The 17,289-nt window shown below is 45.7% G+C and overlaps 1 protein-coding gene across 8 annotated transcripts in view; it reads left to right on the top strand.

Annotated features, from left to right (window-relative positions):
• Positions 1–17,289, top strand: part of ALS2 (alsin Rho guanine nucleotide exchange factor ALS2) — a 1,241,906-nt gene that overhangs the window by 408,310 nt on the left and 816,307 nt on the right. For all 8 annotated transcript variants that reach the window (XM_069615500.1, XM_069615498.1, XM_069615499.1 and 5 more), the window contains 2 exons: positions 83–268; positions 12,045–12,216. In XM_069615500.1, the coding sequence (XP_069471601.1) occupies positions 83–268; positions 12,045–12,216 (358 nt within the window). The remainder of the gene's footprint in view (positions 1–82; positions 269–12,044; positions 12,217–17,289) is intronic.

Genomic DNA, 17,289 nt, shown 5'->3' with positions numbered 1-17,289 from the left:
GGGGTCTGTTCGCTATGTGATTCACAGCTATGCTAATCTACATAATGTTATTTTGAGTGACTTGTCTTTTGTCTACTTCCAGGTGTGTGATGAAGGTGGAGTTTGGGGGATAGCTGCTGGACAAGATCATTCTCTTTTCTTAACCGATGGGGAAGCGTTCCAGCCTGCGCTGTATTACAGTGGCCAGCAGGAGACTGAGGGCAGTGAAAGTTCACTAGAAAATAGTGAATGTATAAAGTATCCTATGCTGCTACTGGACTGTAGGAAGGTGAGTTTGTTTGTAATTAACTACCGTAGTTTTGACTGGGCAGCTTTATAATTGTGTGTCTTTAGAGCATGTTTGAATCTGCATAGCAAACCGAGCACGCCTGGCAAACAGTTGGGCACAGTGTAGTACTTGTAGCGTACGGCAGGAATGACTCTGAGGAAAAAGGTTGTTCAAACCCTTTTTTTAATTTTTAGATCTTATTAAATGCCTCTTTGTACTTAGGATTGGTATTGGCTGAACACATTGGGCCTCATTACGACCCTGCCGTTCCAGAAAGAACGGTGGTGGTAAAAACGCTGCCACCGTTCTTTCCGGACTGGCTGATTCAGAGTCCTGCAGGCGGGAGTAACGCCACCCACCTGCAGGCGCAAATGGAAACACTGGCTCCGTCATAGACGGAACCAGTGTTTCCATTACAGAATTCCGCCTCCGGAATTCCTGGGTCACCGGGGTCGTAATGCCCCGGTGATTCCGGGAATCACGGAGGCGGAATGGTAATATGGGTCCGGTGGTAGCCTGCCGGTTTTTCAGACACGGTTACCGCCAGACTCGTAATGAGGCCCACTGTCTTACTTGGCAGAAATGTAATAAACACTATATTTATGTACTCTGAAATACCCTCTTAATATAGCTGAAAAGCAAACCTAATGTTTTCAAAGTACAATTTCTTTGAGTTGCTATAACACTGTACTTTCCATAGATATTATCTTAAGGTTTTAAGTGCCAGCCTGAGCCCCCACAATCTGTTGGCTGCGGCAAAGAAAATGGGTAGCCACTGGTCTGCATGACTTGAAAAGCACATTGGCAAGTGCATACAGACTGTTAAGGAAGGGAAATCTCTATGTCTGAATATTATCTGCAGTTTTGATTACAGAAGAAAGGAAGGAAAATTAAAATGTCAGAATGCAAATCCTTGTCATTTCTTTGTAACTTTTCCAGTAGGAACTTGGTCCCCTTGGCCCTTCTAGAGATCATCCTGACCTGCCACAAAAACATTCAAAGGTCAATTTCAGAAAGTATCCTGTATTGTGGATAATGTATGCAAGGCACTGCAACTTCGATTGCAACGTGCACCTAAAAATGGCATTCACAAAGATATCAGGTCAACTAGTCTGTGAAAACTGCACCTGATGCACAAAAAATGTTGTTACGCCCACAGTTGGTGATATGATATGGCATAGCCTTATTCAGAGTAAGGTTACCCCATGTCGGACAGGAAAATATTTTAAACTTTACAAAAGACATAATTCCTTTCTACAAAAAATCTATTCTTACTCCACACACACACAACACATGTAACAATTCCTTTCATGTTTACATCTCTCGTTGAACACCTACACTTAGAATGTCCCGGTGTAACTTGAGTGTGTCAACAAAAGGTTCTAAAACTACTCGAACATGCAACCTTTTTGAGAGTGTACCTCTTCCCGCACCCATACAGACAGCCCCCTAACAAAATGTTAGAAGAGTATATTTGTGCTTCAGGCAGAGTTGTGATCTGAAAACGATAACCAAAATGTATTTCAACATATCTTAATTATTCTTGATTCTCAAAACATAGTACACATACTTTGTGATCATGTATTTATTTATTTATATTTCTATAGCGCGCAAGCAGCCCAAGGGCATTGAGGCGCTGTTACTTGCAAGAACTTAGTTACACAGGTACAGGCATAGTAGCGATCGTTGATACATTATGGAGATTACAGAACATAATGCTGTTGTTACAGACATTGCACTTGGTCATTGTGTTACAACTTATGCATTGGGTCATGTGGTAAGTATTCATGCTAATGTGCTGGGTCTTATGAGAAGAGGATGGTTTTCATAGCTTTGCGGAAGGTGGTGAGGGAGGCCTCACCTCGGATTGTAAGAGGTAGGGCATTCCAGTGAATGGGTGCGAGATAGGGAAAACTGGATCCACCCGCTCTGGCTTTTTTTACTAGTGGCACAGAGAGCATGTTGGTATACAGTGATCTAGTTGGCCTGGTAGTGGAGATGGGGTGGATTCATTTTGAGAGGTAGGCAGGAGCAGTGAGGTGAATGCACTTTTGGGTCAGTGTCAGAGCTTTAAAGACGATCCTTTCCTTTATTGGGAGCCAGTGGGCTAGTTTCCTGGCCTCAGAAATGTTTTCTCTTTTGGCAATGCCTTGGGCTGCCCGGAGAGCATTGTTTTGTATGACTTGTAGTCTCTCTAGGTTTTTATTTGAGGTTCCTAGAAAGAGTACATTGCAGTAGTCTAGCCTAGAACCGGTGATGGCTCTGGCTATGTTGGTGCAGTTCTCTTTGGAGAGAAAGGGTCTGACTGCGTTGATAAGTTTAGCATGATATGCAGCTGCGGAGGCTATTGCATTGACTTGTCTGTCTATGGATAGGCTGGAATCCAGGTAGACTCCAAGAGTTTTGACAGAATCTGAGACAGGAATTTTAATGGTGTTGATGGTGAAGTGGCTGAATTGTGAGTCTAGGTTTTTTAGCATGTCGGGGGAACCTACCAGGAGGAGTTCAGTCTTGTCGGAGTTGAGGCATAGTCCATTGTCTGCCATCCAGGCTTGGATGGTGTTGTATAGGTTGTTGAGGGTCAGGGAGTCGGTGTCATAGTTACCAGTTTGGGTGAGGAGGATCTGTGTATCGTCGGCGTAGTTGGTGTAGGAGATGCCCATAGCGTCGAGTATGAGGAAGAGGGGTCGTGTCAAGATGTTGTAGAGGGTGGGGGAGAGGCAGGAGCCTTGGGGCACACCACAGAGTATGATGGTTGGTGAGGCGGAGGCTAGGTCGGAGAATACTTGCATGGTTCTGTCTTGTAAGGAGGAAGTAATCCATGCTGTGGCCTCTGGGGACAATTTGGCAGTGGAGGAAAGGTGGTGGCATAGGACGTCATGATCTACGAGGTCGAAGGCAGCGGATAAGTCAAGGAGTAGGAGAAGTGCTGGTTTACCCATGCCTCTAGCATCATACACTACCACCTCAAGAATTTTAAAATATAATTTGACCAATAATGATTAATGCCTGTATCTCGGTAGCTGTGTCCGGTTAGCCATGTATGTCTGAAAATATTTTCCAAATTCCAAAGCCCTCCCCACACACCTTGTATGTGCGTATGTGTGTGGTGGTTCGGGGTGGGCGAGAGGGAGAAGAAAACAAAAACAACCTAATATATAAACAGGTTAGAGAGAAAAATGATTCAATGGTTGCTCATAGAACCGCCATGTTCTATGATATAGGTATAATGCAGAATGGTCAAAAATCCACTAGCTTGCATTTATTCATCAATCATTGGTGCACCTGGGTCAGCATTTTGGGTGGCTTAGAAAACTCTTTCTATGCCATAGCCATGGACGCGTTGCCCATACAGCCAATGGAAGAATGCATGTTTTGCTATTACTCACACAAACTAGTCTCTGAATTTTGTCTTTGATGTGATGTTTACAGTTTAACAACTGATGGATATGATGACGGGATCATCATGTTATTTGCTTGACCGGAACATACACCAATTAGTCATCTGAAATGTTTTCTGTTGACTTTGCTTTCTGCCATTTGATGAAGATCAATTGTAGAAGAATAGAAACCATACAGAAACTCATGATCCCTGGAAAAAGGTGGTAGCAATTGCCATGTGTTAAGAACGTTGCCTCTACTGCAAGTTACTTGAGGGTTCCTACTTTCCCGGAGGTACCCTTTTGAATGTTAACTTTGCCATTCAAACTAGACTGATATGGTGAACTCTATCTGGGATGGTACTCATAACAGATTGGCTGCTTGCATCCGGTCCATAGCACGCCATCTTGGCTTGTATTGATTCCATTGATTCGATTGCATAGGTAGCATAATGCCCATGAACAAAGTAGTAGGAGGAGAATTGTCCTGCCTAACTTGGAAACAGCAGGAGCAGCTACACCGCCACACCATGCGGGCCATTCAAGGTAAGATTGGGCTCAATATGGATTGGCCTCAAGCACCTTCCCCATGCTGCCGATGCCCTGCTAACCTCTTTTTGAAACATCCCGAACTTCGCCTACAACAAATTGGGAAGCATCCGGCAGCCCTTAATGTTGCACAACTCGGCTGACCATGCCAATACCTGATTCCACCATTAGCATTAACGTGCTCTTCTCCCTCCCAAGATGGCTGCTCCGCTTGGGTGATCTGCATTGCCTCCTGCAATCTTCCCTGCCTGTAACGGCTGCTGCATCTGGATTGGTTGCCCGCCCATACTTTGCCTGACCAATCTTCGCGCCTGGCGAACCTGCACGGAAACGAAGGCACAATACAAAGGCACCACTGACTGAGCTGACCAAGCATTATCTAGCACCGGCGCTCTTAAACGTACTCCCCTGCTCTGCGCTCTACTGACCTGCCCAAAATAAGGTGAGACTTCATCAAAACACGCCGCCTTACGACCGCCCTGTCCCTCATAGCCCATCCTATTTGGTCAAGGCTTACCTCCTTACCATAGCTACTACCTTTCTCCTCCTCCCTCCACCTTCACTGAGTATTCTCCGCTCTCAGCCATTCCACATCGGCCCATGCACTTATTCTTACCTGCCTCCACAACCGGCATTCAGCCCTCCCCCAGACGATTTGCCTGTTCCCATTCCATCACGAGGACACTGTCCTATGATCAAAGACTTCACCGTCACCCAAGCCACAGTACCACGGATGCCTGTTAACATGTATTATTGCTGCCCTTTGGTCAATATCCCCACTGTACTGTTACCATCACTTTAAGAGCTGCACTAGGCAGAATTAACTGCTGGACCTCTGTCGCCTGGTTACCTGCATTTTATCTACAGATTTGTAATTTTGTTTTTGTACTACTCTTACATTTACCATTATTACTCTACCTCTGCCCACCGTGTCCTCCCTGTCTGAATGTGCTTCCGTGCTCTGTATGAACATCAGCTCTTGCTGAAATAAGATTGTACACTAATTAATAGTGTGAGCTCTTTCACAATACACATGCAAATCCACACCATTGAGCTCCAGTGATATTACTGCGTGCATTCCCTAATGTTGCCCTGAAACACATTATTGCGACTGCATGCTGCCGTTAGTCTACTGCTCTTGAAAATACTAAATGCTCTAATACTACTGCTCCTATGAGTCTTGATCTTATTGCTGGTATTGCTATCTGCATACTTAACTTTGAGTGGTCTGCCTATAACCGCACTCACTTATGAAGGACTTGTAACAGCTTAGCCATCTGAAATTACTGCCTCTAATCAGCTTTGTAAGAGCAACTGTTATCTCTGCGCACAACCGCCTGTCTGTTATTCCATGCTTATCACCTTACGTATACTCAAATGTGGCCACCTGATTGTACTTGTATATATTCACAATTACCTAATTTGCACATCTATCAGGTTACCACTGCTCTTCATGGTTCAGTCCACCTAGAAAGTAGACACTCTCACTAAGTCCTACCAACCAGACTGTCTGCATCTCACTACTCATATTGAATTTTATACTCTGCTTTGCTAGACTCCACATACTGGCCCTTGGGGACCTATCAACTATGACATACTCCGAATTGACTAACAACACCATAACTAAACAGCCCCTAGCTATGAACGACTTACAACGCCTAACCCTAGCAATCCTTGCACGACTGAGTCTAGGAATACGCGTCTTAGAGCTAAACTAGCCAAAATATATGAGCCTCCTATCAGCTCTTTACCCACCCCTATAGGAAAAAGGACCCCAAAAACCCTGCCTGGCCCAACGCCCATGAGTACGAAGTTAGCACATAACTGCCCTCCTGAGACTAAAAACTGCGCACTCCAGAACCTCAAACCTAAAGCCCATCTAACTTCCCACCCAGCAACCACAACTCTTGTGAGCCCGCCTATTAAAAGAGCTCTAATAAACTCTAGATCTCTAGTAGCACATGCCACAGAGATTGCCGACTTGGTTCTGAGCGATAATTTAGATTTCCTTGTTATCACCGAGACATGGTTGCACGCTGCAGCAAGTCCTATGCTTATGCTAGCAGTCCCTGGTGGTTATAGGATCTTGAGACAAGATAGACAAGGGACTAGAGGCGGAGGCATTGCCATTATCTGCAAATGCAGGCTCTCTATGAGATTCACCCCCCCTTACGACATTCAATCGTGTGAAGTACTGTCAGTCAAAGTACCTCTGATTAACTCCCAAACCCTTAATATCCCTCCGGGCCCGACAGGGACATTTGAGGAAGATATTAATACTATTCTCTCTAGTAACCTCAAAAGCTCAATGCAAGTACTACTACTAGGCGACCTCAACTTGGGTTTCAATGACCCCTCGGATAATTCTGCCTTGGCAACGGCGAACATTTTATCAACACTTGGCCTTACCCAAAGAAGCAAAACCCCTACCCATAACAAAGGTAGAATACTAGATTGGGTGGCATATTACAACTGCCATGCCAATAACCTTTCCATTTCACTGCTAGCCTGGACCGACCACTACCTACTCTCATTTACGCTCTCTACCAACAGACCCCCGTCCATACCTGCCCCCATGACTCCACCCACACTAACTAGAAATAAAAAGAACATTACATCTGATAGGCTTATCCCTGCTTTACGTCCCACCCTTAACTCACTTCCTGACAGCACTGGCCCAGAGAGCCTGGTCGATGAGTATAACAAAATTATGGTCTCCTCCCTGGATCAGATCGCCCCCCTCAAACTTAGACCAAGTAAGCCGAAAAACCATCTGAACAAATGCTTTACACCATTCTTAAAAAACTTAAGACAACAAAAAAGAAATTGCGAGGCTGCACGGAAATTGCTACCATCGGAAGCCAACAAACTAAAGCTTATCAAACTTTCATCCCTCTATAAAAAAGAAATCTGCCTTGCTAAACGGGAATCCTACAACACTTCTATCTCCCAAGCTAACTCCAATATGAAAGAATGATTTACTATTCTTAAAGAATTAGAGACTCCCATCGCAATACCAGACACTTGTACCAAGGATAAAAAATGGTGCTCAGATATCCAACATGCACTCGCCAATGAAGTAGTTACCTTACAAAATAAAATATCCCAAAAAAAGCTTCCTTAAATGCCCCACCTTCACCTAAAACATCTGCGAACACCACTGAAGTCCAACCTACCCGATTCAACTTCTCCAAAGTATCTATCATCGAGGTGGAAAGAATTATTCTGTCCCTCATACCACCCAATTCTGCCCGGCACAGCTCATCAAGGATGCGGCTCGAGATCTATCACCTTTCATATCCAAGCTTATCAATGCTTCCTTTGCCACCGGCACCATCCCCAAAAACCTCAAATAATCATGGGTACCCCCACTTTTGAAAATAACGACTCTAGATCCCTTAACAACCACTAGCTGTAGGCCAATTACAACAGTCCCTTTTCTTCTAAAAATACTAGACAAGGTGGCTTACACGCAAATGCAAACATATTTGGAATTACACCACCTGCTAGGAGCTAGACAATCTGGCTTCTGTCCACAACATAGAACAGAGACTGCTCTCATCGATCTCAAGACCCAAGTCGATGAACAGTGTTAAATCAGCTCTGCTCCTCCTCCTGGACCTTTCAGCTGCTTTCGATTTGGTGGATCATACGATTCTTTGTAACCATCTCGACACAGCAGCACACTTCTCCAAGGATGCTTTAACTTGGATTATATCTTACCTAAGTGGCTGAAAAATGAGGGTCTTCTCGCCTTCAGCAGCGGCAGACCCCACACCTATCACCTGTGGCGTGCCACAGGGGTCCTGTGTCTCGCCCACACAGTACAATATTTTTACCAAGCCCCTTTTCGATGATCTGGACCATCTCGGTATCACCTACACTAACTATGCCAGGGGTCTCCAACCTTTACATTGGCGTGAGATACTTTCAGTGGAGGACCAACAGTGGAGAGCTACTTGCGGGCGGTCGGGGGCGGGGGATGTTCATAAACATTGGAACTTGTACGCATTTTTTTTAGCTGTTCTTTTTCTCTTTATAAAAGGAGGGAATAACATATGCCTTCACGATTATGTTAATAAAGTTCAAGCCCTGGGCATTTCCTAAGTGTCGGAGGCTAAAACAGTGCCCGTGTGCAAGACAGTCACACAGACACAGTTTCAGCTTCACACACTTAGGAAATGAGCAGATAGTCACTTGTTCAGGCTATGGTACAGCTGCGCTATAGTCAAATATTATTCAAAGTGCAGTAATTTTCATTTGCAATTGCGCGCCACTTTTTCTTTGGTGCATGTGTCTATTTTGGGCCCGATTCATGGAATATTCGCCCAGTTCAGAGTGAATTTGCACTGCTGAAAAGTGACTTTGCACTGCCAACACAAACACTGATTCATTGAACTGCAGAGAGTCTATTTTTGCAGTGCAAAGTCAGGGCAAAATTATTTTGTACTACAAAAAGGACTATGCGCTGACTTTGCCCGGACCTACACTGCAAAAATATACTTTGCACGGTGTCAAGAATCATGGTTTGCAGTGCAAAGTCACTTTTCAGCAGTGCAAATTCACTTTGAAACGTGTGCCCTGCTGGTGGGAGACCTTAAATGTCGGGAGACGTCAAAGTGCAGCCACCACTCATGTCAGCGAAGAGACACAGATGAGCGATAAGAAAGGCAGGTAAAATATGCTTTCTGGAATCTTGAAATGAAATAACAGGTTAGTAGCGCTGAGTAGCATCAAAGTGGAATTTCATAAATATGTCAATAATGCCATGCTATGCGCCTGTTGCATAATATCACACCAGCAGAAACGTGTGAATCTTTGGGATAGTAGAAAGTTGATGGAAAACCTTTAGGATGATAGTAAAAACCCTGAAGGGAGCACATGCCTTATTTACGAGGAATGAGTTTTGAAGAAAATAGTGAAAACAGAAGAAAAAGTAACTTGCTGGAGAATGCGGGCATCGATCCCACTACCTCTCGCATGCTAAGTGAGCACTCTATCATGTGAGCTAATCACCCTCCTCTTCAAACGTTCTTGACGTACAGCTCCAGAGCTAAAGCACAGTAGACCGCGCACACTTGCTTGGCTGTCCAGGCACCCGTAGTGCATAAAGTCGCTTCTCTGCCTGCCACAGGGGAAATCTTAAACGCACCCTTTTGCCCAAAAATACCCATTACCTTGTTTTCAAAAGTCCAAATGGGGCTTCTGTAATGCAAAATGAGCCCAGGGTCGAAAAAGAGGCACGCAGCTATCGTGCTGAATGTCTCCGCTTCGCTCTGGGCTCATTTGCAATCATATGAGCTACTATTAGAAATGGCAGGGCTCTGGCGAGGAAGTCAAGAGGGGGCTTGCTCGCCAGAGCCCTGTCATCTAAAAATAGCTTACATGATTGCTAATGAGCCCAGGGTGAGCGGAGACAATAAGCATCATAGCTAAATGCTCAGTTTCACCCTGGGCTCTCTGCCGAGCTGCCTACCCCTCCTCCGATGTCCCAAACAGATGTGCAAACATGAGAGGAGGGGCCGCAGTAAGGCACACAGACGCAGAAAAAAACAATAAATCACAATCGCCACCTCACCCGACCCACCCGACCTCTCCTCAAATTCTGCTTAAGGCAGCCTCCGTCCACACTTTAAAACCCCAGGGCAGCTCCAACATGTAAAAAGTTAAAAAAAAATGTGCGCCACAGTGTTTTAAAAGGGAAAGCCCGGGCTTACCAACACAGCACAAAAGGAAACAACTGTGGCCAATGGCAGAACAGCTAGCAGCAAGAAGGAACTTGCTCTGGCCAATCACAGGACGCATTCCATATGCTTACCGATTTGAAGGACTTCCTTGCATCTTTTTTTTTTTCTTTCTGAAAGTCAAACGCGAGCAACTTCAGAGGCTCCAGCGAGCTCCCAGTTGCTCGCGATCGACCGGTTGGAGGCCCCTGAACTAAGCAGATAATACTCAGATCCTCCTCCCACTTTCAGGGGATTATGACAAGGATTTGGCCTTGGTGAACAGAGTGCACATCATCATCCGGGCATGGATGGCCATGCACGGTCTATGCCTGAATGATGATAAAACAGAACTCATCATCTTGGGTACCCCTACAAACCGAAAAAAACTAGGACCTGACTCTTCCTCCTTCATAATTGACGGTACCCTCATTGAGGTAGCACAGGAGGTAAAAACACTAGGTTTTTACCTCGACTCTACTGTCCTTTTCCAAGCAGGTCAACACGCTAGAGTCCTCTATGGCCTACATGTGTAGGATCATTAGAATCGGTAAGCCATTTCTCTCCAACAACAGCTGCACCATCCTGGCCAGAGCCCTCATCCTGTCCCGTTTGGATTATTGTAATGCCCTTTACATAGGTTCAAACAAATCCATCATTAGAAGAATCCAAACCCTACAAAACAATGCCCTTAGAGTGGCACTAGGTATCTCCAGAAGAGAGCACATTTCTGAGAGTAGACGACAGAATAGCTGGCTCTGGACCAATGGAAAAATCCTCCTAAAAACGGTGTCGCTTACCCATAAATCTCTCAAAAATGCCGCTCCTATCTACCTCTCTGAGAGATTCCACAAACAGACATCCCTAAAACCAACCAGATCAGCAAACAGGGATCGCTTGTCCATCCCTAGATTCAAATTATCCATGATTGGAGGTAATCGTTTCCCTGTTAAAGCGGCCAAATTATGGAACTCCCTGCCTCCTACACTGAGAGTGGACCAGCGTTACCAGAATTTCAGAACTAATACTATTTTGTGGTTGAAATCCACTGACCATTAACTCGCACGATGCATAATCCATACCTGTGTAACTGAAATGCAACTAGTACTGCCCACCTGCTATCCCCATGGCAGTAACCTCAATTTTGTGTAATATGCCTATAATATTTGTAAATATCTGTATATCCTGCTCTTGTAAGAATTGTATTTCACTTTGATTCACTACTGGCTACCCCCATGGCGGTAACCTTAATTTTGTACACAATGCCTTGTAATATCTGAAATATCTGCATACTCTGCTTTGTAAGTAATGTATCTCACTTTATGATTCACTGTAACTAAGCTTTACATTTTCTTGTAAATGCTGCGCCCTGATACCCTTGGGTCTGGTGCGCATTACAAATAATTAAACAAACAAACAAAACAAACAAACCATTGTTCATCAATGTGCTTATTAAGGTAATGCATGCTGTTCTCTTGACAGTGCTGTCTTTAAGACTGAAATATCACCCAGTGGAACATCCTTTCGTCTCCAAAAGGAATATGGTATTTATTGGTTTTCTGCAAGTTGGCACATGAATCCTCTTCAGAGGTTAAATCAGAACATTTTGGACCGCTGTAAAGCCCGGTTTCTTCTGAGTTTCTTCTGAGTTCATTGCACTTGCTTCTCGTAACAAAACTCGCAGCCTGACATGGTGGCTTGTATGTTCAGTGCAATTATCCCCAGTTTCTCAGATCTACACCATACTGCTGTTAATGAAAGTAATTGATATACATGTAATGCAGCTTGATTGTAATGTACATTTTCTGCTTCTAATTGGAGTACCCCTTAAAGGGCAGATGTGCATTATGAATTGTACATCAGACCCATTCATAATAATTATTGAGCGTCTTCTGGCTGTGTTTTACCACTAAAGAAACCAAATGAAGCTGTGATCTACTGACAAAGTTGTTTTACCTTGGAGCCTGGATATCTGGTTACTTATCCTGACTTTTTCACTTACCCAGAACCTTTTAGTTCTAGGCATTTATTTAATATCATTTTTTCTCAGTTTTGTAATTGTGCAATATCAATCTGGAAATGTCAATTGTACAGTGACTGGATACTTTTACTTTCCATGTACAGCTTGGGTACATCAGCAATGTGACTACAGGAGGGCACCGCTGTTTAGCGTTGGTGGATAAGAACATGATGGGATACATTGGCAGCTTGCATGAGTTGGCATCTACGGAAAGGAAGTTCTACTGCGCTCTGAGTGACATTAAATCACGTGTTCTCAGGCCTCTGCTAGGGTTAGGTAAGCAATGTCTTTTCTCTTTCATTAATGCTTGGATTTATTTTTTTGTTTGCAAATGTGAGATTGGCACAGTTTAATTTCTATAACAAGCAACTTAATTTGTGCAATTTAGTGTGGGCACTGTCCCATTTAAGGAGGAACCTTAAGTCACAGGGTATATTCTGTTCATGTCAGTTTCAGTAGTACAAATATTACATTTGTGGCCCCACAATTTGCAAACAAGGACAGATAATGTAAATGTCATCTTATTATATTGTGATTCATGCTGAATTCCTCCAGCTTCTAAGCACTGTAAAACTCAGTGCAAATATTACCTAATTTAATGGTAAGGAGTTGTTCGACTATGAAGACGAATGGTGACTCCACCATGCTGGGAACAGAGTATAAGCGCATGTGCCCTGCAGGCTGAACACAGATGTCTGGGATGTGGCTTAACTAACTGAGTCATAACAGCTCAAGAATGTTCATTCCAAAGTTTGTATCTGAACCTTGGCTTAGATAATACTTTCTCTTTATGTATGTTGGCGTAGAGTTTGGCGAGAGATCAATAACATATAACATATAACATATGATATTTATTTTCCTGCACTATATTGACTACTTGGTTGTCTAGTTGAACACTCAACAATTTGTTTAAGGAATATTGGATTTTGTTTTAAGAGTTTTACTTTATCCTTAACTTGAATCCGTGCATTGACTTAATCACACCATCCATGCCTGTCTGCCTTTGCAAATGCTTCTATTAGTTGTCCAGCTCCAGTGTTACGAAACGGTGCTGTCATACAGTGGTGTATTGTTTCTTAGGAAGCTACCTCTAATTTAGCCCTGCAGGAGAATTCAGTACTGATTGCTTTCCCCCGCTGATTTCTTTTATCAATTTGTAAAGCTAAAACATCAAACAATGTGGGTGTTCCTATATTTTTGAATGGTTGTTTTTGAGGTTTTTCATTATATTTGATTATGGTCTTTTAGCTAAGTATCTTGCAACCTGAACATCAGTGGACAGATGTCTGTTTTTCCCAACCCATGTTTTTTTTACCCTTTTGAATTGCTCAATTAGTTATTTGTCATATTTAGCCATGTCTTCCTTTTAGGCCCTTTCGAGCACACATTCACAATGTAAAATATGTCTGACATTTTTATTTCATTTTTTTATTGATAAAAATTGTTTTAGTTGATAAATCAACTTTTTCAATAACAACATATAATTCATCAATCCATTACATTACATAGTCAAAGCATACAATAGAGCGATAGAAGAATAAAGATTACCGGCATCGCATACTGCTCCGGGCTATTCCGACCTAAGACCCCGCTATTAGAGGCACTGTAAATAACGGTTAATAATGGTGCCTCTAATAGCGGCAAGGGCGCGGGCACGCGGCCCATCATGCCGGCAATACCGGCATGTCGCTAATGGGAGGAAATTACAAGTCAGGCGGACAAGCAAATACCGGCATCATGAAGGCGCTAATAGGGGATACCAGCATGCCGGTAATACCGGCATCGTGAACCAACCGTAAAATGCTATGTGCAGTGTTCCCAACTGCCACAGGTGCGCACAATCAGCACAGGTGGAGGCAGTGGAGTCTGGGCCAGCACAAAAGGAGCACACCCACACACCACACCCCTTCCCACACCAAGATGATTCCAATAGTAGTAGCAATACTGGGGATGGAGGACATGCTTGCATTGCTTCACCAGCAACAACAGCAACAGCAGGCAGTACAGAGGAGACGCAGGAGGACAAGGAGGGTGAGACAGGCCCAGCATGCCCCACCAGTGCAGCCAGCGGGACCACGCAGGCAGCCCCCAATCCCTTGCATCAGAGCCAGTCCATTCAACCTAACCCCTGAGCAGATCCACACCCTGTACCGTCTAGACCAGAACACCATCACCGCCATAGTGGACGACATTGTCAGCCTCATTGAAATACGCACTACCATCTCCCCCCTCTACTGAAGGTAGTGTCGGTGCTCCACTTCCTTGCCACAAGCACCTACCAACACACAGTTGGGCACATGCATGGCATATCACAACCCTTATTTTCTCGCATCCTGAACCAAGTGCTGGATGCCCTCCTCAAGCACACAAGGGACTACATATCCCTACCACGTACTCCCAAGGAGATTTTTGATACAAAAGTTGGCTTCCATGCACTGACAAGCATGCCAAATTGTATAGGTGCCCTCGACTGCACCCACGTGGAGTTGGTGGTTCCGCATGCCATGGAGTTGGTGTACCGCAACCGCAAGCAATACCACTCCATCAATGTGCAGATGGTATGTGACGCCAGCAAGATCATCACACATTGTTGTGCCCGATTTCCCGGATCAACTCATGACTCTATGGTCCTGCGGAACTCCACGCTACATGGAGCGCCATGCTGGACGATGTGCCTGGCTGCTTGGTAAGTTGCATGACAGGCACATGGCACTGAAATGGGGGGAGGGATCCACACACCACCATGGTGTCAATGTTGATGTGACAAGACGATGTGCACATCACTAAACACTGTGACCCAAAGCATCCCAAACAGAACATGACACCCAAATCCAATAGGACTAAAGTAAGGTCGACACTTATCACAACATGCCAAACAGTAAACCACCCCACATCCCACAACACGTGCACCACTCATCAGCGGACCTCACCCTCCATAACACCATCCGGCAACATGCAGTGAATATGCACTATGTTGCTGTGTCCAGCAAATCACCACATAGGACAAGCATCCATGGGAGTGCATTGAACAAAACCACCAAGGGAATCCACTGTCTGTCACAGTGCGCCACAACCACAGGAATGCAGCATGTCACCATGGGAAAAAACAGCGCTGAATGCCCATCATTGCAGAGCCCACTGCCAACGCTCCCAGTCAGAAACTCATACAGAACACAACACATCACAAATTAGACACAAACACAGCTGTATGCATACACAATGCATGAGCAACAAGACGGCAGTGCACACTGTATCATCTTGAAGATGCAACCCACACCATTAGTCCATGATACAGGACACAGGGAGGGCCTAAAAATGGCGTGCATACAACCAGGGACATGTGCATGTGACCAACGATAATCTGCGGGCATGTGTGACTAGTACAGCTGTCCATCATGATTCGACTGACATATGCCTTTTTTTGCCTCCCATGCAGGTGACAGTGGCTATCCCTTGAAGCCGTGACTCCTCAGACAAGTCCGATCTATGAAAGTCTCGTCTAAACAGGTTCACCCCTGTTCCTCCAAAACTATCAAGGACCACATCGACTCCCTGGCTCCTGCCCTGGCTGACTTTTGCAACCACTCCTTCGCCTCTGGAGTCTTCCCTTCCCCCCTCAAGCACTCCCTTGTGCACCCTCTTCTCAAGAAACCCTCTTCCGACCCCTCCTGCCCGGCTAACTATCGCCCTATCTCCATCACTCCCTTCCTGGGCAAGCTCCTGGAGAAACTGGCCATCTCCCAGCTTAACCTCCATGCTGAATCTGTTGGTAGTCTTCATGACCATCAGTCTGGCTTCAGAGCTGCCAGAAGCACGGAAACTGCTCTCCTGAACATCCGTGAAGACCTGCTCTTGAACCTCGACTCCAACACTCCGTGTGTTCTCATTCTGCTCGATCCTTTCTCTGCCTTTGGCACTGTCAGCCATGCCATCCTGCTCAACCGTCTCCGTGAAAACCTGGGTATCACTGGTCAGGCTCTGGCGTGGCTGACCTCTTTCCTTTCAAATCGACCCTCCCAGGTCCAACTGGGGTCCTTCCTCTCCGACATCTTTTTCTCCACCTGTGGTGTCCCCCAGGGATCTAATCTCTCTCCCTGGCTGTTCAACCAGTATCTGGCACTCCTTGCCCACCGCATCGCCGCTCTCTGCCCTAATTTCCAGTGCTATGCGGACGATACCCAGCTCATTTTCAGGCTACCCTCAGCCTCCCCCTCTCCTTCCCTCATCTCTGACTGTCTGTCTGCTATCCAGGAATGGTGTGCCGCCAATGACCTCTGCCTTAATGCCAGTAAGACTGAGATTCTACTCATCGGTACACCCACTCCCTCCTTCCCTGCAGCTCTCTGGCCTGCCTCCCTTGGCCCCCTCCCTGCTCCTACCTGCAAGGCAAAAAACCTTGGGGTCATCTTCGACTCCACACTCTCCTTCTCTCCTCATATTTCTGACGTCGCTAAGAAGTCTGCCAGCTGCACCTCCTCAGAGGTATTCTTCCCTTCCTCTCCTTCCCCCAGAAGCTCACTGTCTCCCGAGCCCTGGTTCTCTCGAAGCTGGATTACTGTAACAGCCTCCATCTTAATCTGCCTGCCTCCACTCTCCGCCCTCTGCAACTCATCCAGAACAGAACTGCGAGACTTGTCCTTGGCCTCAAGCCCAGGGACCGTATCTCTCCAGGACTGAAATTTCTACACTGGCTCCCAGTGGCTGCGAGGATAAAGTTAAAAAAACTCTGCATTGTCCACAAGGCCTTCTGGGGCCTGGGTCCTAAATACCTTCAACTCTCTCTTCCCAAATATCTTCCTTCCCGAGCCCTTCGCTCATCCGCCTCCAACTCCCTCAGGGTCAGCCGCTTCTCGAAGCAACGAGCTGGGGGTAGATCACCCTCTCCGCGGCAGGGGCCTTCCTGCCTCCCTGAAACTTGAGGAGAACCATCTCCGGTTCCGGAAGCACCTCAAAACCTTCCTCTTTGCTTCTGCTTTCTCTCTCCCTCTCCCCTGCTGAACAGCTAATACCCTTCACTGAAACTGCACTGGACCACTCTTAACGGCCTCGGTCCTGGGCCCAGCCACTCTCCACTTGCACTGATGCACTGGAACCCCTCTGCACTGCGGGACTGTCTCTGTATCCCTACAGCCCCCCCCTTTCCCAGCACTTGTTCTGCACTTACCTTGAACTTGCCACCAGCTGGCCCTATTTATTTATTACTTTACGCCACTTACCTTGTACTGCACTTCCTCCCTCCCCTTCCCCTTGCACTTTTCCCCCTCCCCCACCCCTGCACTTGCGCGATCTGAATGACACCTGGCCTAGTAGGATCGCTGTCTGTCTCCCCTTGTTCCTCCCCTCCCTGCC

Source organism: Ambystoma mexicanum, chromosome 9 (genome assembly GCF_040938575.1).
Source record: "Ambystoma mexicanum isolate Mex_15411 chromosome 9, UKY_AmexF1_1, whole genome shotgun sequence".
Lineage (NCBI taxonomy): Eukaryota > Metazoa > Chordata > Amphibia > Caudata > Ambystomatidae > Ambystoma > Ambystoma mexicanum.
Note: the sequence above shows the minus strand (reverse complement) of the source record. Positions and strands in the feature narration are given on the sequence as shown.